At 49.0% G+C, this 26,584-nt stretch overlaps 1 protein-coding gene across 3 annotated transcripts in view; it reads right to left on the bottom strand.

The window, feature by feature from the left end:
* STIMATE (STIM activating enhancer) overlaps positions 1-19,633 on the bottom strand; it is a 50,001-nt gene extending 30,368 nt beyond the window's left edge. For 2 of the 3 annotated variants that reach the window (XM_032868291.1, XM_032868289.1), the window contains exon 1: positions 19,354-19,633. In XM_032868291.1, the coding sequence (XP_032724182.1) occupies positions 19,354-19,513 (160 nt within the window). In that variant the 5' untranslated portion in view covers positions 19,514-19,633. The remainder of the gene's footprint in view (positions 1-19,353) is intronic. The other variant, XM_032868290.1, reaches the window with a different exon arrangement.
* Between the last annotated feature and the right edge of the window lie 6,951 nt (positions 19,634-26,584).

A 26,584-nucleotide genomic window follows, 5' to 3' on the forward strand; every position in this document is an offset into this window, starting at 1 on the left:
TTCAAGGCTTGGGGTAAGAAGTCAAATCAAGTCTTAATTCAGGTTAATCTTGGGGAGGTTTGGCTGTCAAAGTTCATCAGGACACGGAAGTGGCCACGCAGGCTGAGGCCGTCCCAGGTCCCCTCTGGAAACCCTGCCTGAGGCTGCTCCAGGCCACCCCCTAGCCTCCCTCAGTACAGATCAGGCTCCTGGGCAACCCTGCGCCTCAGGCCAGCCCAAGCAGCAGGGAGGAGGAAAGCCCTGCATCTCCCAAGAGTGTGCAAGCCCCTCCTCCATCACCATATTCCTCTGCCACCTTTCACCGGCCGCTGCTCTGGGTTCTGTACTCCTGGGCTGTCATGGCTAAGTGGCACAGTTAGCTGGGAAGGTGAGTTCCCAGAACAGAAGAGTTCCTTGTCTCATGCTGCAGTCTGGAACAAATCCCATGGACAAACCGACGAGCCTCTGTAGACATGTCTGGGTGGCGTGGGGAGGAGGCGAAGAAACAGCAGCAGGACTGGGCTGTGGTGGGGGAAGAATGAAGGCCTGGGAGGCAGGACGTTGGGTTCATGTCCTGACCCAGCCTCCGACCTGCTGTGAACCCCTCCTGTGCTGCCTTATAGGAGTCTTGCATTAAGTCACCTGTATTTTTCCAATTCTAATAAGCGACAGTAGGGTGTGAACTGCCCTACCTCCTCAGGGTCACCTGCTCTGGAGGTCAGTGAGCCACAGTGGGCCAAAGTGAGCTTCCATCTATTCAGCAGCTCCCGTGTACCAGGTGAGGCACCTTACCGGCTCACTTAATGCTCGTATGGACCCGTTAAGACAGGTAATCAGCTCCCTCGTTTGGAGCATGGGAAAGAATGTCCCAGCGTTCACAGGTCACCTGGGCTGAGGCTGCCCAGTTGTCATGTGGCACTGTGGTCTCCTGTAAGAGAACCAGGCGTTCAACTGGCAGAAGGTTCTTCCCCTGGGACAGGCGGGGGCTTTGCTCTTGGAATTTTATTAGCAGGAGTGAATTAATAAGCAACCTCAACAGAAAAATTAAGAGCAGCTCTTCTTTTGATATCAGTTAAGACCTTTTCCAGAGGTTCTCAACCCAGGCCAGTTAGCACCCCGAGTCTTCTCTTTCCCAATAATCCAAGGTGTGTAATCAACCAGAACCTCTGCAGAAGAGAAGTGACAGACTTCATTTCCTCAGCCCCAAAGCCTGGGAATCCGGGAGCAGCACAGAGAGCAGCTGAGGAAGCCCTTGTCTCCCTCCAACAGTGAGCTGACCTCAAGGGGGCTTGTGACCTTAAGCGCCCAGATCATCAGGCCACTAGGAGCTCAGACATCTGAAGTCCTCCTTGGCGGGCAGGGGGAGTCCAACACACAGTGGCCTGGTGGACTCTTCCAGTGCCTTGGGTTCTGCTCAGAGACCTCTCTTCTCTAGACAGAACAGGTGGACAGAGTGAGAGGAACACGTCAGCAGTGCATACACCAGTAAAGGAGGAGGAACATGTAAAGGGACCATGGCCCTTAGAATGGGGAGCCCAGGGCACTAAGAAATCACCATCCTGTGGCATGGTGGTCACAAGAGGCACTTCCAAATTTTTCTGCATCCCTTGTCCGATCACGCAGACTGCAGAGGGAGTGGCCGCAGGGATGAAGGCCAGGCAAGTAGCTTGGCTAAAGAGCAAGTCAAAGGGAGGTCTGCCTCCATCCCTCATCTTGAGGGTACTGGACGCCACAGCTATAGGTACTAAGGCAAAGCCATCTGCGCTGCTGGGTTTCGGAGAGGGGCCTGCTGTGGGTGCTGTTCTGGGACTGACTCACAACTGTGTTGCCCTTGGTTCCAGCCTTCTTAGAAGTCTAGAATGAACAAAAATCAGTCTCAGAAAATCACAATATGCTGACCCTGCTATTTACCATTTCAAACAGGCCTGCCTATGCCAGCTCTTGATGAGAAAGGTCAGACACAACTCATGAGGCCCTGGGAGAGGAGGAGGCATAGGGCTCTACCAGTCCTCAGACCCGGTGACGCAGCAACAGTGCCAGCAAACACACTTCCTTCGGGCTTGCTGTCCGCTAAGCTACCCGCAGGAGACTTAGGTAATAAGCTTCTTACCACACCTAATGCCACACAAGAGAAGCCAGAGGCTGTACCACTCACGTGGGCCGTTAAGTACAGAACCCAAAGAAACCAGAGCACTCTGTTGGGAAATGACCCAAACAATCCAACACAAGAATCAGGACAGAGGTGACCACACCAGCATATATGCCATGGGCAAGGGAAGACAGGTGGCCGGGGAGAGGCGGATGCTTGGGGCAGTGAACAAAAAGACTCTGTACAAAGACCCTACAGGGGACACCTGGGTGGCTCAGTTGGTTAAGTGACTGCCTTCAGCTCAAGTCATGATCCTGGAGTCCCGGGATCAAGTCCCGCATCGGGCTCCCTGCTCGGCGGGGTGTCTGCTTCTCCCACTGACCTTTCTCCACTCATGCTCTCTCTCTCTCAAATAAATAAATAAATAAAATCTTAAAAAAAAAAAAAAGACCCTACAGAACAAAGCTATAACTAAATACAGGCCAGAAGTTCAGCACTTCTTCCCTCTTAGCATTGACATATGAGCTCCTTGGGCTGCTGGTATCTTTGAAAGAGGGGTACAAAGGAAGATCCATCAAGTGCATCCTTATAAAAATCATACTAAGAAGATCAAACACACAGGTAAAAAGTCATGAACAAGTAGAATGAGTAGGCCCCATTTCAATTATCAGTCCCTGTTTTCCTCCCACACGTAACTCAAAGGCTCATTACACAAATTAGTTTGAAATTTATCTTGTTCAACAATCTAGTGCAGACTGTAGAAACTCTGATTTCCTACCCATTAAAATACACGTGGTGAGCAACGAGGTTGGCTGGGAGAACAGAACACGATGGGCTGCTCCTCTGAGGCCCGGAAGACTAAAGCAGCAGCCAACTCTCATCTTGGAGGAGATGTTTACTGGCATCTCTGAGCCTGCTGCAACCACCTTCGGGGGCTTGGCCCACTCACCAAGGTGAAGTCCGTCCAGTCAACAAGCTCTCGCTTGTCATAGAAATACCTGAATGGACCCTCTTTGGCCACCCAGCATATAATCCAGGAGTCATGACTTACTGGTTCAAGTACAGATCATAGACTCTTGGTGAGCAGCGATCAAGTCCCAATTTCTCCCATTTTCATCTTCACCGTGTTAGTCATGGACCACTGTGTAACAGACGGCTCCACAACTCAGTGGCCTAAAGCACGGACATTTATTCTCAGTTTAGCTGGGTGGTTTTGGCTCGTGGTCTCTTGTAAGGCTGCAAACTTACAAACCACGGGAAGCCTTGACTGAGGTCGGAAGAGCCACTTCTGAGAAGCTGCACACACACGGCTACTGGCTGGACTCCTCAGCTCCTTGCGGCGAACGTGGGTCCTTCCAAAGGACTCCTTGAGTGTCCTCAAGTCATGGCCACTGGCTTTTCCCAGAGCAAGTGATCCCAGAGGGAGTGCACCCAAGACAAAAGGTTCAGTTTTTTTTTTTTTAAAGATTTTATTTATTTGACAGACAGATCACAAGTAGGCAGAGAGACAGGCAGAGAGAGAGGGGGAAGCAGGCTCCCTGCTGAGTGGAGAACCCGATGTGGGGCTCGATTCCAGGACCCTAAGACCATGACCTGAGCCAAAGGCAGAGGCTTTAACTCACTGAACCACCCAGGTGTCCCAAAAGGTGCAGTTTTTAGCTAACTTAGTCTCCAAAACAACACACTATTGCACTTCTGCCAAATACTGTGCGTCACATGGACTAACCCTGATGCGATGTGGGAGAGGATGATGCAGGGTGCGACTAGCAGGAGTGGGGATCACTGGGGTCTGTCATGGAGGCTGGCTGTCCTGTGCCCTTCTATGTTCACAGGGCATTTTTACTGAATGTGGAACAGATGACCCTTTCGGGAGGGGGGCGGGGGGGGTACTGAGCTGTTCCTTTGCTTTTCAATTCTGTCTCAACCAATGCGGCCACGCTCTCTGCTGACCTGGCTGGCTACCACGCTCCAAGGCAGGAAAAGCGAACAAGGCACTAGCAGTAGTCACCAATGTTTCTGTCCAACCCTATAGAAACTTCCCCAATTTTACTTCAATAAGCAAAAAAATGTTTTCAGCTAAATTCAGTTTCTCACTCACCCAAACAAGGGGGTCATTCTATCAGTGCAACGACGTCTGCTGACAAAGGGAGCATGGACTCAAATGATGCCATCCACGGAGGGTACCAGGAGGGGCCGAGGGCCTGGTGCTGGCAGCCTGCTTCGGCAGGGCAGGGCAAATGGTCCCGACGACAGAAAGGAGGCCCTGGGATCACGTGACCCCTCCCCCGCCGCCCAAACGCACGGCCTCTTGGAGCCCAAAGTCATGCTACTGTGCTGGGGCTCATTAGCGTGGTGAAAGGAATTTTTTAAAGTTAGGAAAGCAACTCAATTTCTCCTCAACTCATGTAATTCCTACCATCAGACATAACCCCTGAGATTATAACTCGAGTGGACAAAATCTGTTAAAAAACAAAAAAAAGGGTGGTGGCTCAGGAGCTGAGTTGGTAAGGCAGTAAGTAAGAAGTAAGGACTGGAGCCACTTGCTTTGGGTAAGGAAGGATCAAAATGCCTTCAATCCACTTTTTTTTCCTGCCTTCATTTATAAAAGCTATCCCCCCCCCCCACCGTATGCAGAATCCTGGGTTAAAAGGTTTTACTTTGCACTTAAAAGATGTTGTTCCCTTGTCTTCTAGCTTGATTAATCTGACGAAAAGTCTCTATCAGTCCTTATGTTTATTTCTCTGTATGTAGTGTCTTTTTTCCCTCATAACGCTTTCACAATTTTCTTTTAATCACTGTTTTTCAGCAATTTGATTATGATGTGGCTTAGTGTCATTTCCTCTGTGTCCATCTGCTTGGCGTTTATGAAGCTTCTTGGATCTTGGATCTGTGTGTTTATACTTTTCATCAGCTTTGGAAAATGTCCAGCCATTAGGCATCTTTTTCTTTTTCTTTTTTTTTTTTTTTTAAGATTTTATTTATTTATGACAGAGAGATCACAAGTATGCAGAGAGGCAGGCAGGGCGGGTGGGAAGCAGGCTCCCTGCAGAGCAGAGAGCCCAATGAGGGGCTCCCATCCCAGAACCCTGAGATCACGACCCGAGCCGAAGGCAGAGGCTTAACCCACTGGGCCACCCAGGTGCTCCCAGCCATTAGTTTTCAAATATTTTTATCTGCCCTTTCTTTTGCCTCTCCCAGAAATCCAATTACACATAGGATGTCTGATACTTTCCCATGGGTCACTGGAGCTGCTTGTTATTTGTCTTTCTTCTGTGTTTCATTCTTAGTTCATTTATACTGACTCACTTTTCTCCTGACTATAGGTCATAATTTTCTGCTTCTCCACCTGTAATTTTTGACTGGAGGCCATACATTATGACTGCTACACTGTGAAGCAACAGGATTTTGCTGTTTTCCTTTAATGAGGACTGAAGTTTGCTGGGGTGAGCACTTACGTCTGTGAAGCAGTTCGACCGTTCTGAGGCTTTCCCCCCATCTCTTTTAAATCAATTCTCAAGTATAATTTACATACCAAAATGCACCCATGTTAGACACAGTTCAAGAGTTTCAAGAAATGTGTATGCTGATGTGACCCTCGCTACCACCAATATACTAGTTTCCATCACCCCCCAAATTACCTCCTGTTCCTTTGCAGCTGGCCTCACACCTACCACTGCAAGGCAATCGGCTTTCCTCACTATAAATCCCGTTTCTAGAATTTCATATAACTGGAGCCGCACAGTAAGAATATACTTGAGCTGGATTCTTCTGCCCAGCGTGCTCACCCACGGTGTGGCATGTGTCACTAGCTCATTCCTTTTTGTGGCCGACATGTATTCCCTGGTTCAGATATACTACAATCTATTTATCCATTCACGTGTTGATGAAAATTTGGATTGTTTCCAGTTTGGGGCAATTATGAATAAAGTTGCTATGAATATTTATGTACAAGTCCTTTTATAGCCCTGTTTTCTTTTCTCTTGAGTAAATGTCTAGGGGTGACATTGCTGGGTTGGATGGCAGGTCTAATTTTCTTTTCTTTTCTTTTAAGGTTTCAGTTTTAAGGGTGCCTGGGTGACTCAGTTGAGTGTCTGCCTTCAGCTCAGGTCATGATCCGAGGGTCTTGGGATTGAGCCCAGCATTAGGTTCTCTGCTCAGCGGGATGCCTGCTTCTACCTCTGCTCCTCCTTGCCCTCCCGCTTGTGTGCTCTCTAGCAAATAAATTATACACACACACACACACACACACACAAATAAATAAATCTTTGAAAAAAAAAAAAAGATTTCATTTTTAAGTAATCTCTACACCCAGCGTGGGGCTCAAACATACAACCCTGAGATCAAGTGTCGCCTGCCCCACCAACTGAGCCAGTCAGGTGCCCCACGTGTCATTTTCTTTTTAAGAAACTTTCAGTTCTCCAAAATGGTTGCATCATTTCACATTTCTGCTGCTAATATATAAGAGTTTCGAAGTTCATACTCTCTAACTTTTGGTATTGTCAGTCTTTTTGATCGTAGCATCCTGTGGGTACACGGTGGAATCACTGTTTAACATGCATGTCCCTGATCACTAGTGATACTGAACAGCTTCCCCTGTGCTCACTGGCTAACTGTGTGTCTTCTTTAGAAAAACGTCTATTCTGATCCTTTCCTATCATTAAATCACATTGACTTTCAACTGAGTTGTGAGAATTCTCTACCTATTCTGGATGCAAGTCCTTGTCACATTCTTTCCCAATCTGTGGCTTACATTTTCCTTTTCCTTACAATATGTTTTGAAGGTCAGAAATCCTTAATTTAGATGTAGGCCTAATTTCACCCCTCAAAATTTTATTTATTTATTTGGGGGGTGGTAGGGGAGCATGAGCAGGGGGAAGGGCAGAGGGAGAAGCAGGCTCCCCGCTGAGCAGAGAGCCTAAATGTGGAGCTCGATCCCAGGATCCTGGGATCATGACCTGAGCCGAAGGCAGAGGCTTTAACCCACTGAGCCACCCAGGCGCCCCTCTTTTTTTTTTTTTTTTTTTCCCAAGCTTTTCGTGTCCTAAGAAACCTCTGCCTATCCCAAGGTCACAAAGACTGTCTCCTATTACAGTTTCCACTTCCACATCCAGATCCGCGCTGTAGCTCTGCTGTTTCTGCGTACGGTATCAGGCTTGTTCTCAAGTTGTGCGCTCCTCTAGCCCGGGTAGGCAGCCAAGTTAGAGAGCGGCTTTCTCAGAGGAGGAGGATCTTCAGAGGCATCTACCAAACGCCCCTGGTGTTCAACAGGGTCTCACATCTAACTGCACAGAACACTAGAAGCAGTTCAGCTCCCAGCTTCCCAGCAGCTGTCCTTGGCTTTGCCCCGAGGTTCCCCTCATGCATGCACAGACTCCTATGCAGAAAGAGACTTGAGACGGCTGAGCAAATGTCTAGGGCTCTTCGTCTAGGTAGCTCCTTTTTCTCCACATTGTCCCTGGAAATTCCGACTGCCTTGGCTTCCTCAACTCTGTCTCCTCAACTTGGCCAGGCCGCTGGGCTCTGCGTGGGCTCCTCCTCACCGCTCTGAGATCTGGAAACTGCCTCCAGCAGAACGTTTCAGAGGAGACCACAGGGCCTACCTCAATCATTTTCGGTCCCTCAAGGATCATTATTCTGAGCCACCTGTTGCCCAATGTCTACGAACAGCTGTTTCGTATGTTTTCTGGTTGCTTCTAGAAAAAGAGCAAGTTCTATACCACCGACTCCTTCACTGGCAAAAGTCTCTTCACCCACTTTTGTAGAGGCTCAAAGGCCACATTTAGCCACACGGGACAGACTGCTCTGACTTCAACAAGTCCTGGACTCCAATCTCAAAAGGAAAAGCCTTTGGCTTTTTCCTGGTGCACCTGCCAGGCCTACGAAAGTGTTGCAATGATGCTCTGAGTGAAACACCAAGCAGATGAGAGACAGTGTAACCTGATGGCATTGAAGCGGTCCATGTTAGGAGGCTACAAGAAGTCCACCGAGGTTAGAGAAGCAGCGTCCCTATGTCACGAACTACACGTGAACCCTGTGCACAGCAGGCAGGCGGAGCAGTGGGGAGCCCCAGCACTGAATCCAGTATTCCATTTAGAGGCTGCCACAACCTGAGACACTTCACTTAACCTCCCAGTGCCTCAGTTTCCCCAGATATACAACAGGATAAGAGGAGTACCCGCTTCGGGTGGCTAACGTGAGAAATAAATGAGTTAACGTTTATAAGGTGCTTACAGGGCTTGACACATAATAGGCACTACACAGTGTGACCCAGTATTGTTGCCAAATCAAATGGGCCAAGGCCCCTTCAGCCAAAATCCCTCAGAGCCTGTGGCTCTGACCTCCCAGCCAGGGTAGGCTTTACAAGAAGACTGAAAACAGAACCTACATTTACACGTTCTCAACATATGCCCTTGCAATTTAGTAATTACAAAGGGAAAGATGTTAACTTCACAGTGGAGAGACCTGGGGGAACCACCTGACTGCAGTCATCAAGAGAACTCTGCCAGTACTGGGAAAAACCCATGTCAGGTGCCGTGGGGTCCCACACACTGAGGAGGTCACATGTAACCCGAATGGAATCATGAAGAAACATCAGACAAACCCCATCGGGGACATTCTACAAAACCACTAGCCTGTATTCTTCAAAAGTGTCAAGGCCAAGAAGGACAAAGAAAGGCTGAGGAACTATCCCAAGACCAGCCTCCAGGTGGGGAACACCCAGCACTGCACAGGCACCAGCTTGGCCCCTAAGCCAGATCAGGCCAAGGGAGAGGCAGAGGTCATACCTGTGCAATACAGACTGTCCGTCCTGCAACATAACTGTATGGGGAAGTTTCCTGGAAGCAGAGGAGGATGTGGCTAGATGGGGAGGAAGGAGAAAAACATTCAGGGGCAAGAGAGATGTGGGTAAGGGAAAGAGGCAGGAACGGGTTCGGCAGGTGCAGGGGCCAGGAGAAGAGTAGCCTTGGGGCACATGGCCACATCCAGTGTCCCAGAATATAGCTGTTCTTGGTCCAGGCTACAAGGCAGACCATGGGGGCTGTGCTGTCTACAGCACAAGAAGAGCTGGGAAAAGGAGGGCAGGTTCCAGAGCCTGGCTGTCCTGCAAGATGCCAGGACACCACCTTAGTTCAAGGCAAAGAAGGACTCCTGGTAGCTATGGCCACTGTGAGAGAGGACAGAGGAGCTCCTTGGTAAGGTCCCATGGTTCCTGGTATGAACACCTTCAGAGAGCAACCCGCCCATCACATCCTCTCCTCACCCTCGTGCCTCACTCACATCCGTGCAGACCGAAATCCAGCTGAAGCCACGTCCACGCTGGCCCAACCTGAAAACCTCCACTTTGTGGGGGGAACAAGTTCACTATAAGACAGCTGCCACCGCGCACATCATCCCATCCACAGTAGTGGCCCTTGAACTACAGTGGGTCCATAGTAAGACCACAGTGTGTTTGTTGGCTGTTTCCCCGAAGATGTTTTTACCTATCTGGGGTATTAGTAAGTTATTTACCTTAACACGTTGAAAAAGACAAATCCATACATAATCTACTGAGTGGTGTGAGAGGCAACCTAATATTCTTCTTAATTCTCCTTTCATAAAGCAATTTTTTTTTTTTTTTTTTTTTTTTGCCAGCAATTGATCAGATTTCTGACAGAGAAATCTGGGGATAGAATTACAAACCAGGGTTCTTGACAGAGAAAACCTATTCATGCAGACCTCCTCCACTGTGTCGGCAGGACCCCAGCACCCGCCCCTCATCATCAGCCTCTCCTTCCCAGACTTCTGGACCCTGGTTCCCTGCAGGGCTCAGAGAGGGTGGGAGCAGCGGCAGTGAAAACAGCAGACCCACAATCTTCCAGTCTGCTGCGCCGGAACAACCTGCAAATGTTTTGGGCCCCAAATCCCCACCCAAATAGAAAACCTGCTCTCACCCTCTGTCGCCGCCTCAGCCAAGATGCTGACAGGGCCCTCGGGTCTGGGCAAGAGAGGTGGTGTGCCTTGCTCCTGCAGGACGGAGTCACCGGCTTGTGAAACTGGGGCGATGCCAGCACCTCACCTCTCGACATCATTTTCCATGTTATTAAGTGAAAATGTCTTCTAAGAAAACAGAAAAGTGGGGCGCGCCTGGGTGGCTCAGTCAGTTAAGCGGCTGCCTTCAGCTCAGGTCATGATCCCAGGGCCCTGAGATTGAGTCCCATGTCGGGCTCCCTGCTCAGCAGAGAGCCTGCTTCTCCCTCACCCACCCACTCTGCCTACTTGTGCTCTCTCTTTCTCTGTCAAATAAATAAATAAAATCTTAAAAAAAAAAAAAAAAAAAAAGGAAAGAAAGAAAGCAGAAAAGCCCATAAGGAACACTGATGAGCTTAAGTGGTTAGAGCCTGGGTAGCTCAGTCAGTGAAGCCTCTGCCTTCAGCTTAGGTCATGATCCCAGAGTTCTGGGCTTGAGCCCCATGTCCGGTTCCTTGCTCAGCAGGGAGTCTGTGTCTCCCTCTCCACCTACTCCTTCTCTCTCTGCTCTCTCTGCTCTTGCTCTCTCTCAAATAAATAAAACCACACACACACAAAATTTTTTTAAACATTTAAAAAAAGAGAGGATAGAGGAACCCAGGGACTAGAACAAAAGCAGGGGGGAGGGGGAAGAAAAGCATTCTGAGAAAGGTGAACATATAAAAAATATAAGGTTGGTTCTGCTTGTGTCCCGAACTACTAGGCATACAACTTGGTCCATGAAAGAGAAAACTAAAGACAAACTGTGAAAGCTCTTGACACCTACCACTGACTGGGGATAGGAAAAGCGATAGATACTCAACATCAAGTCTTTCAAAGATATTATAGAGTCAACAACACAATAACAGCTGAGTTCCCTGGCCAGCATAGTGACTCTATCTCTCCTACCCCTGGGTGCCACCCCATGCCACCCCCCCAAGCACACCCAGTTAAGACCCAGCCTCAAACAAAGCAGCTCGAGCGGAGCCTGACGGTGGCACAACATGCCCTTTAGGATGAAGAGGACCCTCTAACTGAAAGGAAACATGGGAGGACCTGTCATTTGCTAAGACGGGATTGCAGTAACTCAAGTTAGAACTCTTGTCATCATAGTCACAAAGGTGATGTCAAGGGTTGACCATCCTGCTGGGGTAGGTACAGGATTTCCAGAATGTGCTCATACCTGGCCTTCTCCTAAGAGCCGTTCTTCAGCAGAGCCCCAGCCCACCAAAGCCTGGGACCATGCTTGCAGACCAGGCCTCGCCCACCCCGGCCGCTGTCCAAAACCCAGGCCGGAGCCCTGCCTCCTCCACACCTGGGTGCAGCGAGAGCCAGTTCCCGGGCACGAGCTGCTCCCTCTACGAACTAGTGGCAATGCCTCTGGAGCTGGATGGCCGCCGGTTCCTCGGGGGGCACCATGAGATCTAAAAAGGACCTGATAAAGCTGCTTCAAAGGAAATGTTGGCAGAGAAACAGTCCAAAAGGAGCACCAGGTAAAGGCAGAAGCTAACTTGCCACCCAATAATTGAACTCACCCCCCTTTATAAGCGCCAAGCTGTAGGACAAGGGGCCCGCAACTGAATGGGAAGGCTGTCTTGAAGCCTCTTCCTGGAGCCTCTGTCTCATGCTCTCCAGGCCCCCAGACAACCGCCCTGCTCACGACCTCCTGAGAGAGCCCCTGGCTCTCACCACTGCCTGTGGCCTCTTGGCATTGCCGCCCCCACCCACCCCCGTGCTGTGCTGGAGGAAGGCTCCCCATGGACGCTTCCCCGGCCGTAGGCAATCCACCGCCACCTGCGTACTGTCCGGGCAGCCCACTCCAGCCAAGAGCCCCTGGAGGCTGGGATGTGGGTCTTGGCAGTCCCCCGTCGAGGCAGCAGCCAGGCCCTTCACAAGCCCTGCCAGGGCGCCGCTCTCATCCTTCAGGGGCACGTACTGACTGAATCTGCTCTCTAGGGCTCCCCTGAGAGTGCGCTGCGTCACCCCCACACTGAATAAATGCAGTTCTCAACAGAGACAACTCTGCCCCCGCCCAGGACACCCTGGGCAGAGTCTGGAGACATTTTTATCTGTCTCACTCAGCCTGGGGGTGGGGTACGTCTGGCACCCGGTGGGGAGAGGCCAGGGACACGGTTGAACACCTGACAATGCACAGGACAGCCCCCGCAGCAAAGAATTATCTGGCCCCAATGCCAACAGCGCCAAGTTGGAAAAGCCGGGGTTAGACGGAACACTTCCCGGTAGTGGAGGAGTCTGAGAGGCTCCCAGACCACCTCTACGCATCCGTGAGGAAAAGGATAACTTCAGGGTTCTCCCCAACGCAAGGCTGTTAGCCACACTCCTGCAGCACCAGGGAAACCGTGAAAAGCAGCAGGTAACCTGAGAGCAGTGAGAGCCGTGCAGAGCCTCCTCACCGGCTACGGAACCGACTCAGCTATACTCCCTCCCTGGTGCTCCAGAAGACTCAGTCCCCAGCCGGGATGGCCGTCCTCAAGCAGCCGGGGAGAACCCACACAAAGGCCCAGGCTGGGAGAGCGCACCTCAGGTAGAGCTCAGACGTGTACAAAATGACTCGTAAGTCATTTCAAATGTCTACTTTCGTGCTATCAAGAGCCATAAAACTGAAGTTCCACATTAACACTTTGGACATAAAAAAGAATTATTAAGAAAGAAAATCAGAGTTGTTTGAATGGGAAAAAATGAGGTGAAGCAGTGAGGGCTTAGGGTCCTCAGAGAGTGCACCTGTGTGGAAAGGGGCCCAAGGAGGGCAGGCAGGGGTAGGGGAAGTGGTTAGGAGGGTCTGGAGTCTGCTGGGCCTGGCTTCCACTTCAGCTCTGCACCTACTAACCAGGCCCATGTTTGCTGTCCTGGTTCTCTCCAGGGTGCCAGGCACAGGAGCCAGCACGATGGGGACTGGGTACAGAGCAAGCTTCCGGAAGGACACGGGTTCTAGGGGCCAGCACCACGCCCTGACATCTCCAGGGGCAGAGAAGGCCGGGGCCTGGGATGCAGGCCAAGCACCTGTAACCAGCCTGCCCTCAATGCTCAGGCGACACTCTGTAGGTGCAAACAGGTCAGGGTGAGGTGAAGGAAGGAGAGCATTACCTCTACTAAAAGCCACCTGCTCTGGGTACACGCTGATGTGGAATTCACCAGCATTGCGCTGGTTGTGCTCAAGTTTTCTACTAGTATGCAGTCCACGAAAGGAGGGCAAAAGGCAAAGATGTTAAAAGGTACAGATGCTGTGCAAACAAGATAGCAAGGGAAATGTTTAACCTAATTCAGAAAACAAGTTACTCAAGCTCTTCATGGGACTCTCAATGCGAATACTGTAACAATGAGGATAACGTCACCGCCCTCTGTGTTAAGCCCCTGCTGAGGCCCTGACTCGTGCCAGATACTGATCCCAGCTTCCTTACATTCTTCCTAATCCCCACAGTCCCAGGAAAATTATTATTTCCATCCTTCTGAGGAGCAAACAGAACAGTCGGGAAATACAGGTAGGCTGCTCAAGGGCACAGAGAGGCAGAAGCAGAAATGGAAGCCAGGTCCGATTGGTTCCAGAGCCAGGGAGCCTGCTATTTTTAACCACCTGTAAAATTCCTTCAAAGAGACTTCATCTTCATGCAAATATTATACTAATTGCGAAGGATTTTAAACAGATCATTAAAGCAGTGGAGGCTGGATAGGCCCCTATAGGGCAACGCTTGACAAACAGAGGTATTTAAAAGGCTAAAAATGCATTTCATTAAATTATTCTACAACCCAGACTGTCCTCTAATTCAGACAACTCCCTCTGGCCTGATTTTATTCCAAATTAATTAAGTTTTACTACAAATAGAGGAGATCACCATTATGGATACATGCTACGAGATAAATCAGTGTTTAGAAACCCTGAAAACTCTCTAAAAATAAAGATTCCTAACCAGCTGCCATGCTAATATTGGCCGTCCTCCCTTCCCCTGTGGGCACAATACCAGCCTGGGACAGAAGAAGGGATGTTCTTCCTCAGCCTTGGCTGGCACTCCGGAGGGAGCAAAGGAAACTGGTATTTACTGAGTGTTGGGTGCCAGGCCCAGAGACAGGTGCCTTCTCTCCTTAGCTCCAGCTCCAGCGTGGACACCAGTGTGTCCCACTGGTCTGTCAGGTGACCACTGAGTGAAAAGTTACTGGGGAATAGGATATTCCCATGATCTCAAGGGCTAAGCCCCCCAGAAATGATTTATTCACTGCAAAGGGGAAAGCGTACCTTTACAAGGGAGAGATACAGAGACCTTCACCCTTCCACCAGGTAATGACCTCACTGTTACTGATAGCAGGGCCGCCTGAGGTCACGTGCAGCCTGGTATGCTGTACTAGGAAGCACACAGCACTGCCTACAGAGTGTTCCTGCTGTAAGAAAGGTTACCTGAATCTAAAACCTTTCCCAGACTGAACTCAGGGAACACAGGGGTCTGTGAAACAGCTCACACACCACCACAAGGAAACACCAGACAAGTCCAGAACACAAGACGCGGCACCTGACAACGGACCAGTGCGCTTCAGAACAGCAATGGCATTAAAAAAAAAAAAAAAAAAAAAGGAAAAAGTGTGTGTGAGTGAACGTAGGGGGAGATTGTTCTACAGTAAAAATGACTTCAAAACACAACTAACACGACATGTGGCCCTTGACCGCTCACGGTTTTTAAAGACCCCAGCTCTGAGAGACATGGGGCATGTGGGCAAGTGTGACTGTGGGCTAGCTGTCAGGTGACCTCGTGGAGGTATACATGTTCTTAGGCAGGATCACGAGGCTGTGATTATGCAGAAGACTATACCCCTTCTCAGGAGACTTGACTGGAAGGTCTTAAGGGTGAAGTGGGATCCTGGCTACAAAGTATCTTCAAATGGTTTGGCAAAAAAAAAAAAAAAAAAAGGTATAAAGAGATAAATGTGGCAAAACATGAGCAATTTCTGAATCTAGGTGGAGGGCTGATATTGTATTATCACTGTATTATTTCTCTTCTTTTCTGGATGCTTGACATTTTGTGAGGGAAAGACTGGGATAGGGTAGGGAGAGCGGACCCCAGGAAGGGTGGTCCCCGCAGGTCTGTGTGTACTGAAGACACAGGGAGGCCGGTTCACCGTGTGAGAAGAAGAGCGACTCTCGTGTGAGATTGAGATTTCAAAGCTGGGCAGACTGGTATGTGATATACCTCTGGGTCTCAGGAAAACTCTCATTTCTCAGTTTTTGTGAAACACTGACATGCTCTCCCAGCCGGCTAATCCCCACATCTGTAACACGAAAACAGGCAGGTAGGTCTATCCAAGCTCTCAAACCGCTTGTGTTAAAAACCGATTCTGTCTATACCGCAGCCCAGAGCTCTGTGCAGGGTGAAGGCGGCTGGTGTTTGCTGTGCACCACACGTCCTGAGAGTCAACACTCCCGAACGCCAACACACACACTGCCTGACACGGACCTTTGGCTGACAGGTGGGCCACGGCCCTGCAGCGGAACAGGGTGCTGAGCTCTGGGTGTGCTGTGTCTCCGGCCTGAGCGACTTCATCATGTCACAGACTAGAGATAAAGCCACCAAAACCAGATGGACTGTTCAGCAGGCGGGTCGTGACAAGGTCCCTCATTGAAAGCGTTTCTTTCTCCTCAGACACCAATGCTTTGCGCTGACGTCCCAGAGAACCCGGAGGACCCAGACTGGGAAGTCCCTTTGTCACAAGTTTGCCTCCGAGTGGGTTCAGCTTTCCTCACAGGTGGAGCCTCTAGGAAGCTCACCGCTTAGGGAGGTGAGACATGCTGCCATGTCTTAGCTGACGCTACGACACGCCCGCGGACGCCGTGTTCACGCAGCTTGAAGAAAGGCTGCATACATCACCTGGCGTTCTTAACTCTCGGCCGTCTCGGCTGAGACCAACTGAAAACCCCCACACAGAGCAAGCACCAGCATGAGAAATCCTCGTGAGAATCAAAATCCTCTCTCTCTCTCTTTCTCACACACACACACACACACACACACACAAGTATACATATGTGAAGTCTTCCTCCAGGACAAAACCCTCTAGGGCAAAAAACACAACCACCTGTAAATGGAGAAAAAAGTGATTTTTCTGCGCAGAAAAAAAAACCATAAAGACACCAGTCTGAGGATTCACTGAATTCAGGGATGTGAAGTGATGAAAAACGCCTCAGCCTGTCTGGCAGAGAAAGAGGTGCAGCCAACGGAACAGAACTGGTCTGACAGGAAAACGGAACGGTACCTGCCCGCAGGACAGGGGAACTGTCAGAGAGAGCCAACGAGCCCATGGCCGAGGTGGGGGAGGGGGGCACAAACGCACCCAGGAGGGAACAGACTGTGACCCCAAAGAGGTTAACTTAAATTGCTCAGGAGAGCTGACTGCTATTTAAAATATGCTCGATGGGGGCACCTGGGTGGCTCAGTTGGCTGAGCATCTGCCTTTGGCTGGGGTTGTAGTTCCAGGGTCCTGGGATGGAGTCCGGCATCTGGCTCCCTGCTCAGCAGGGAGCCAGCTTCTCTCTCTCCCTCTGCTTGCCGCTCTGCTTACTTGTGCTCCCTCGCTCTCTCTCTCACTGTCAAATAAACAAATGGAATCTAAAAAAAAATAATAATAACATACGCTCAACAAAGAAAACAGTGGATCTGATGAAGGATGGGGTGGTCTCATCTGAACACACCAAGACGTCCCTCAAGAGTAGCAAGCGGGGGCGCCTGGGTGGCTCAGTGGGTTAAGCCGCTGCCTTCGGCTCAGGTCATGATCTCAGGGTCCTGGATCGAGTCCCGCATCGGGATCTCTGCTCAGCAGGGAGCCTGCTTCCTCCTCTCTCTCTGCCTGCCTCTCTGCCTACTTGTGATCTCTCTCTGTCAAATAAATAAATAAAATCTTAAAAAAAAAAAAAAAAAAAAAAGAGTAGCAAGCGGGACACCTGTCACGGGAGCCTGGCCTCTTGCCAGCAGCTGTGCCTGACTGGGGAACCGACGCTGTGTCTGGGAAGACAAAGCCGAGGCAAACCAAACTGCTCACACGCGCACTTCCTAGAAAGCACCTCCCCCCTTCCCTTGTCCCCAGCAAAGTCACTGCAAAATGTGATGCAGCCCCTGAGAGATTCCCTCCTCACCCCCGCAGTGCCAAAGGGGAAAGCCCCGCCATTCTCAGAACAGAACTGACAAGTTGAAGAGATCAGCAAGGGCAGACAGGGTTCTCACCCTTCCACGCCTTCTCCCTGTCACAGGCCTCATCACTGTCCCAGGGACCAACGCCCACTGCCATAGGCACCCTCCACGTCTAGGCTTACACTGAGCAAAAGGCCTCTCGGTAGTCTGGTCTCTGCATACAGAAAGCACCCACCACAGTGGGGTTTGCACACGTGCTCACGCTGAAGATTAAGCAAAGTGAGTTATGTCCCTGAAGACTCCAGGGCCAGCGCCATCACTCTGAACATGGGCAACCTGGGACACTTCTCAGCAGCGAGCAACTCTGCCCTGTCATAACCACATTTCCCTCCCTGAACCACGAGTTCAAAGCCTCAGGAGTAAATGGGGCCATCAGCAGCAATCAAATCCACCGAAATAACCAGAGCTAGGCTAGGAAATCAGAAGTTAGGGAACAGAATGCAAAGTAAGCCTGTAGTTCCTTCAGACAGAAAGGAAGGCCAACCGGGGGGGGGGGGGACAGAAGTGGGAGGGGAGGGGAAACCCACACACAGTGTCTTGAAAACACACATACAGTTTATGCCCCCAAGTCAGCAGCTGATTTTGGCTAAGTTGTCACAAATTATTACTGTGGGAACAAGTGGGTATTTGTTCAGCTGCGAAAATAGCAAGGCAAGTAGAGACTAAAAAGGAAAGAAAGAGCGGCAAACATGAACAGTCGGGCACTTGGGGTAAGGTTTACCACGGCCAGGCAACCAGAAGAAGTGTCCTCCAAGAACAGCCTCTTCGGGGTTACCTGCGTGAAGCCTGGGAGAATTCGCTCAAGCAAGCCCTGTGTTAGGACAAGCAAAGCTGTAACTCCAGCAAGTCCACCCTAGAAGACAAACGCACACAGCTGCAGGATCTGTCCCCAGTGCCAAGAAGCATACTTTCTGCAGAAACTTCCACTCTGCCCATGTGAGCACAGTGGGGAAGCTCTGAGATCCTGTCATTCTGGAATTAATGCCTCTGTACAGATCGTTGTAACCATTCCTTCCTCCAGGATGCAATCACAGGGGTGCTCCTAGGCCCACAGCCAACTGAAGCCTCCTGTTACTGTAATCAAGGGAAGGATGTGCACCAAGAAAACAACACAACCCCAAAATGCACGGCGCACCTTGTGACAACTACGGTGGAACTTCCAGTTTTCAAGAGGAGTCATCTGGGGCTTTCTTTTCCATCAGGAAACTCTCAAAAAAGGGCCCCCAGGGACTTAGCACAGGGATTCTGTGACCTCCCAGACTCTCTGAGCAGCATCCTTCACTAAGCCACTAGGTTGCCCGAGCCTCATGGAAAGGAAGGAAACTTTAAATACGAGTAATAGAGTGGGTTGGGCAGGGGAATAGCCAGGGGAGGCTTGAGATGCAACTTAATTAGGAAAGCTTGGGCCAGAGATGGAACAGGTGGACCTGTTCAGGAAGTAAAGAGGAGAAAGAGGAGCAGTGGGGAAGAAGGCAGTCTGGGCGGGTCCTGCTTCAACCAAAACAGAAAATAAAGCTGGGGGAAAGGTGGGGGAAGCGAGGCAGGAGTTAGTAGTACTGGGAAGGCAATGCATGGTCTTACAGTCCAGGTATTGCAAAGAAGCGAGATTTAAAAGCCAAGGAGAGTCAGCAAATCTTTGCGGAGTGAAGGAGCAGGAAAAAGCCCAGCATCAGACTGGGGATTTAAGGATGCGGGTTCAAAGGGCGAAGGGGAGACTAGGAAGGCTCTGTGAGGGGGCACAAAGGATTACTCCAGCTGGGGGTTCATGACGCCCGGCTGGAAAGTGGAGTAGCCTTAATTCGCGATGACAAGGTAGCGGGAGGGCGAGTTTTAGGCAGTTACATCGGAAGAGAGGCGTGTGCCGGCTGTAGGAGAGAACGAGTGACCCCTGACTAAGGGCTGTCTCGAGAAGGCGAGGGACTCAGGACCCTAGATCGGGGGAGGGAGCTCCCGCTAGTCCGGGAATGCCCAGCCTGCGCTCGCGGACAGAAGGCACCCGAGCCAAAGGGCCCGGGGCCCCAGGCCTTAACTCTTCTGGCAGGAGGGTCTCCAAGGCGGGGCTGGGCCTGCGGTGGTCCCACAGGGCCTCAGGAGTGGCAGGGGTCCCGGACTCACGCATCAATGTGCTGAAGGCCACGACGCCGAGCAGCCCCTGCAGGAAGATGCCGAAACTGTGCATGAGCGCGCCGCTCTCGCAGCGGCCCGCCCCGGACGCGACGGTGGAGGGCGGCCCGCCCGGGAGCCCGCGGCTCGCGTTCCCGGCGGGGCCCTGCATGGCGGGCCTGGCGGAGGGGCGCCGGGCGCCGCGGCCAGCCCGCCCGCCCGGCCTCGCTGCCTGCGGGGGCCGCGCCGCCGAGCTCCGGGCCGGGAGTCCAAGCCGGGAGCCGGTACCTCCGCCCCGCGTCCCACTCGCCGCCGCGCGTAACCCGACGTCTGAGACCGCAGCGCCTGATTGGCTCGGCCGGGCGTGGGGGCGGGCCTCGGCCTCTCGGGCTCTCCCCTCCCCACCATGGGCGGGGCCCCGGCCGGGCGTGGGGGCGGGGCCGTGCGTCCAAGCCGCAGGTAGAGAGGGGCAGGTGAGCGCGGCTGCTCAAATGCCCGTGAGCCCGAGGGCACCCCCTTCTCCTCCTCCACCTTCCCCTCGCCGAGCTCCACGTAGGAAAGGCAGGAGCCCGGGACCATCTGCGACTAAATTCTTTTCCTATCCAAGATGAAGCCCTCACACCCTGCAGAATTTATTAAAAATACTCCTGGATTCCACCCTCAGATTCCGATTCAGTAGTTCGGAGACAGAGCGGAATCATCTGCATTTTCAATCAGCAGCCTGGATTATCCTGAAGGAGGCGGTGAGGAAAATAAACCGAGACTCTGCACACAGGCATAGTCCTTGCCATCCAGACGTTTGGCGTCCTTCTACTTTCCTTGTTAGTACGAATATTGTGGCCAAAAGCTTATCTTCGTCAATCAGGCCCGAGTTGACTTTTTTTCTTCCCTAAACGTTATGTAAATGATCATTTTAATCCAATCGCTGTCGTTTAGAAATATACAAGTTTTATACTGAAAACATGTCAACATATCCCCGTCTTAATTTTGAACATGCTTCATAAAGCCAAATTGTTGGTAATCGGCAGAATCTCTAAGGACCCCCTCCCTCCACACATACCTGTTTACTCCCACCCTTGACCCTTTGGAACCAGCTCTCCCCCTCTACCGGGGCCTCTAGTCCCTATTGTCTCATGGAACTTCCCAAACCCCTCTGGCTTTTCTCCAGTCACCTCTTGCTGGTGCTCTCCAGTCCCTAGCCTTCCTGCTGCATCCACTTAATGACGGTATACACATGGTATTCACTCCAGTAGACACTGGGCTACATTTGTAGGACAAGAAAAACTGTATTTAGGGAAATTTTCCCTAAAAGATAGCCACCACGGAATTCCAATGGGCTAAACGCTTACAAAAGCTTTCTGGGTTAACAGGAATTAACCGGATTACCCAGAGAACAAAAATGCTATTGGCTCCTTAGAGCCAATTCTCTAGCCCTTCTCTTAGGATGCCCTTCACAGCTCCTGTGTCTTAAGTGGCATTCCAGCTGCATGTACCACTATTCCCTTTCCCTGCGGAATGAACTACTACTCATGCTTGAGGCCCGTCTAACCTCCCTCTCCCCATCTGGCTTCCACGTGACCTTGTATCTACTGCTCCGTTAGAACTTCTCCAATTGCTCCAATAGACGGCGGTACACGTCGCTCTCGCACACCTGAGTGTGAGTACTGGTTTTTATTCACCCTTGAATCCAACATAGTGCCTGGCACAGAGAACATGGCAACACTTTTTAAATTAAACTGAATTTTAATTTATAAAATTTAAAACTCTCCACAAGTATTGACCATGGGAAAATACAGAAAATCAGGTTAAGAAAATAAATAGGCCAGGGAAAATTGTGTTACCGTCTTTAAGTCTAAGAAGGTCTCTTATGGGGATACTCAACAGTTACAGTCCATGTTCAGAGGGAACCAGATGAGAGGACGAGTACTTAATGCAGGAGAGACTGTGGGCTGGTATAAGAAGACTGTTAATTGATTGAAGATACAGGCAGCTTAAGGAAAGTTGCACACAGAGCTGAAGAATGAAGTTTTTGACAGAGCACTGCTCTGCACACCCAGATGTGGAGGGATCCTTAAGGCCCGTTGCTGCTGTACCAAGGCAAATGTAGACAAAGGAGAAGCATTCTTCCGAGATCAGGGACAGATTCTCAAAGCCAGGAGCAAAGGTGCTATGGGGAAATTCTGCTCCTCCTACCTTTCCTGAACTACAGTTAAAAAGTACCCAAATCTAGAGGATAAAGATCGGACAGCAGGAGAGGGGGGAGAATTCTGGAAATGTACATTTTACTGAAGTAGAAAGAACTTTCTTCTCCTTTCAGAGATGATTCTGAGGCCCCACTGGAATGAGTTTTGAAGGATTTACTCTGGCCAAGATGTCTTCTTTGCTGTCAAATGAAGTTAAACATAGCTTAAGACGTGTTTTAATTCTTACAACCACTTAAAACTGTTATAATATACCACAAGTTCTTATACACTCTTATTTACAAAGAAAAAAAAAAACCCACGCAGAATATTCATCCAAAATAGTTATTTTTTAATCCCTTGAAGTTATACCCATCAAACTGGATGGGAGTTATTTTATAGGTATTCTTGTGCATATTTCTCCTTAATTATACTCTACCCTCAAAGCATAACTTTTAAAATTAAGAGAAAAACAGCAAGCAGGAAGGATACAATGCAATATGCATTTCATTTTGTTCCAAACAAGCAGCTTAAAAAAAAAAAAAAAGGCTAGCATAAACAAAGTGCATCAGTTCCAACAAGTTAGTATCAGAAAAAGGCCCAAGGACAGTGCTGGAACCAGCCAGAAGTCCCACCCTAGCAGGCCTCTGATTGTCTTTAGAGAATATTCAACCAAAAAAAAAAAAAAAAAAAGGGAAAATGAAAGCGTAAAAATCTCAAAAGAAGCATTCAAACTGAACTTCCCTAAAGCCTTCTTACAAAAGGAGATAAGGAACTGTCCAGTTTTAGCTTTGTCTAAACTTTGTACAGGACTTTCAATCATCTGCTTTGTGATTTGATTTGCCCCCAAAGCCTACCTTCATCCTTCCAGCACTATTTGCCCACCTCCATTCTGCCAAGCTAGGCATGCAGTTAGGTTGACTAAACCGTGTAGAAACCCCTCAGGACCAAGTTTCCACACATCCTGAGACTAGTCACCCCCCACTGGCAATGGCGGCATCATCTCACTAGGCGGTATCATCCTTTGTCCCCAAATAGCTCAAGGTCCACACTTGACTGCTGGTGTTGAGGACTTGTCCACCAAAGCTGTAGATTCTCTTTTACAACCGTGCCTTGTGAGAGGCCATAGCACCAGGACAAACCCAAATGGTGTGGTAAGTCAGAGAAAACATAAGGGGAGGGAGTTTTAGGCCTATTTCTCCATTACCCCCTGCTGGTTTTGTGGGTTCTTATGAAAAATCTAAGCGTTCTGAAAACACCAGAAGCAAGAAAATCTCCAGGGCATTTACTGCCCACTACCTTCATATCTTCACTCTGCAGGCTACCCTCAGAAGCAAGGCTACCTCTGTGGTCTGGGACAAGTACGGGGAAACCCCAAGTAAGAAGGCTTAGAACCAGATCTGTGGCCTGGGCTTTGAGTTTAGAACTCTTCTGCAAAAACTCCAAGTCCATAGGTGGCTTGCTTAGAAAGATTTAAATTTTCAAAGTACATACTTCACACACAAGGGGTGAGAGTCCTCAAAATTCACTAACAGAACATGGTAAAGTAAATCAAGTCATGGAAGAATTACAATTGCATGAAAGGGACTGACTTCTTTTTGGCTTTGCAGGAGACTTTGTTCTACAGGGTTTCTGAGAAAGCATCATGACCATGACATGCGCTTATTTACAGTGGACCCAGGACCAAAGACATTCAAATTTTAAAAAGGGGGGTCCCTGGTTCCCACCAAGATTTATACTTCACTTGTTAGTGATGTCTTTTCCTTCATCTTCCTAAGGCCAAATGATAACATAGAACTCTTTTAAACTTACACACACACACACACACCCCATCCCTAGTATACAGGACCAGTATTCAAACCTAGTACGTGTTTCCACTGTTGAGACTCAGCTCCTAACATCTCTTTCAGAGCTTCTGTGGGTCAAACCAGTGAACGAGGTCTTCAATACAAGTCTTTGGTGATAGGCGCCAAGTAAATATAAGTATCTGTGAGTTTTCCCAAAGTTCCCATCTAGATAATTCTTAACTGTTAACAATTTCCTGATGTTCTGTGTGTCAGCCAGAAATACTTTTTGGCTTGGGAGAGGTGAATGATTCTGAGTTTTGCCCTAGCTAAGTCCTCCTAAAGCTCTTAATCTGTATTTAGGTACCACATTAGTAACAGGATTAATAAAAGAGAGTAAAATATATTCAAGTCCTCAGGAAACTTTGGTCCAAGGCCCTCTCTCTCGCAGTGAGAATAACTTTACTTCCAGGAGAAGAGGCAAAGAAAGGCCAAGCTCTGAGTTGGTTTTCCATGTCTGACTCTATTGTAATTCAAGAAATATTTACCAAGAAGCCCATCTCTTCCAGGAGTTGCTAAGTATCTTTCCCTGACCTCATGTATCCACAACATAGATGCTGGGAGCCACTTACATCACCAAAGAAAGGCAGACACAGGTAAAGCCCCAGTAATATATCCCCTGCATTAGACACCTTAACTCTCCTTCAACTGAGAAGGATGAGGGCAGTTTACAAAGGAAAATAGCATAGTTCCCAGAAGCCCACAAAATACAGTCAAAATGTCACAGCAAATCTTCATGTACAATAAAAGGTTTCCCTAACACACACGTAGGCTAATAGCGGCCGGTCAACTTCAAGGTCCAGGAGGCGTACACAGTCCATTCACCTGTCTCCAAGTTTGTCAATACAGGATAAAAAAAATGGATCATGGAAAACTCTGTGACCTCAGGCAGCTGTGGGGCCAGCTGCAATTCAGATAAATGCAGCCCCTCACAATGTAAATCTTTAAATTTAAGAGGGTATCAACCTTTAAGAAACAAAGTTCATGTACCCATGTGTAATATACAAGCATTTTACCGCAACATGGTGAGTCATTATCAGGTTTAAAATCTGTTTCAGAATCAGAGTAATCAGACTGTCACCGTCATCCAGCCATGTCCCAGCAGCTTTATGAGGGAAATGGAGTCTAAATTATGTACTTAAAAAAAAAAAAAATGCCCTGTGCCAAATTCTCAATTACCTTCCCTTATTTAATATCTGGGAGTGGGGGGGTATGTAATTCTTTAATGCAGTTGCCTGAGAAACTGCATCTCACTATGAGAGTGCAAGAAATATTAAGGGAAAACCAACTGAAGAGTTGGCTTCTCTCTAGGAGAAAGCTGAGCTTGGATAATCACGGTACAGACAGAGGAGCTGGCTGAGCCCTGACTATATCCAGATTAGAGACTACTCAGGGCCATGAGTTTCACCTTTCCAGGGCTACGCCCCCTTTAACTATGGTTTTGGAGAAGGCAAAAGAGAGACAACTTAACGTATTCACTGTTGCATTTGGTCAACTCCCCCTCACAGGAAGTAAAACTCATTTCCCTACATAAAACAAACACTGATCTTCTCCAAGGAACTCCCTTTGCCTACTGCCTTAACTGCTGAGCTCTGCGGAACTTTAATTATGTAAGTTATGCACCCTCTGCCCCAAGACCATGTACTTAACACTAACTGTTCCCAAGCATCTTCTATGTGCTCCTCTTCCACAGGCATAGCCTTACATTTGAAAAAACTGGGTCTCTAAGTTCAAACATATTGACTTTTACTTAAAAGAAGCTTCTTTCTGGGTCTATCTGGTGGTAACCTAAGCACAGAACTGATGCTTTAACATGCGGTTTGGCTGAAGGGCTTGTGTTAAGGTGGTTCTTAAGTGAGTCATCTAAGGAGGAGAGTGTGCAGACTATAGACTGTCTGCCAAGGTCTGTCCACTGGTGGGAGCAGGAGAGGGGAGGAAAAGGGAAAAATGAGCAATCAGTTTAAATTTGAAATAATAATACCGTATATTTGTATAGCTGTTTAGAATTCACCAAGTTTGTAGTTTTAAAAAACATTTTCAAATCTTGACGATGAGTGATTAAGTTAAAAATTTGCAGGTCACTAGGATAATTAAAAAACAAACAAGCAAAACACTCAGCAACGCAAACCATTTAAAGGAGGCAATCTATGTGTGCATCTTTCCTCATTCCTCCTGGCTGGAACAGCATAGCTACTATCCTATAGTAGCTCGAAGTACAATCCTAAGTGAAAATTTGCCTGTAGTTAGCTTGAACTGGGCCAAAACAAACACCTAAAAGAAAACCAAGTTGTTGAGCTGTTGAGTGGGAATCCTCAGGCTGTAGATTACGTTCAATTTAAAGGTTTCACTAAGAGGATATGTCAATGTGACTAGGCAAAGAGGTTTCCAGAATCCTTAACCACCTCTCAATCTTTATGCAGCCACTGAGGACATGAGGACACACAGTTACAGAAACTCCATGCTCTGCATCGCCCCAAAATATTTTCTCTGTTGTGCTTCTTCACTCTCTGCCTGGAGACACCGAAAAAGAAAGGGAAATGGGTTTTCCACCGGGTCCGAGAAACACCTACTGATTTGCACCCAAAGTGAGGACTCTCAAAATGAAACAGACAACCGTGGAGGAAAGTAGACATAAAACAAGAGCCACTGAAGTCTGTCTGCAGACTGATAGGGAGACACCAACTAAACAGAAATAACCACAATTTTTGAGAGACCACCTCACAGGGAGCACCACACTGGGCCCAGATGGGAAACAATGATAGCGCGGGTCTCAGATCAGGCCAGGAACTCATGTAGGCGCTCACATGGTATTTTTAAGAAAGCAAACAGTATTGGGTTTGTTGGGTTTTTCCCCCCTCCAGCTTCTGTCATAGTTTTAGTGTTCATGTAGCTTAAAAATGGCATCACACAAAAAACCTTACACATGGCTGTAAGCTCAATCATCAACAGAGGTAGTAAACAAAGGAACTCCTAAGAATAGATTTTAAAATGGATCCAAGTGTGAATGTACATTCAAAACCCTAGAGCCACGTAAGCATCCCCAAAATGAACTGTTTTAATTTAAAAAAGCTTAAAAACACAATGACAGTGAAGCACTGAGTGCCTTAGGCACAGCCCCAAATCAGTGCTGACGTAAAGCTATGTCCTCTCTTCCAGGAAAGAGCTCAGTCTACACTGGGAAGGAATAGAACAAAAACACCACCGCCATAAGGATGCTTT

This window comes from Lontra canadensis, unplaced genomic scaffold (assembly GCF_010015895.1).
Source record: "Lontra canadensis isolate GAN:19392208 unplaced genomic scaffold, GSC_riverotter_1.0 scaffold35, whole genome shotgun sequence".
In the NCBI taxonomy this organism is placed as follows: domain Eukaryota; kingdom Metazoa; phylum Chordata; class Mammalia; order Carnivora; family Mustelidae; genus Lontra; species Lontra canadensis.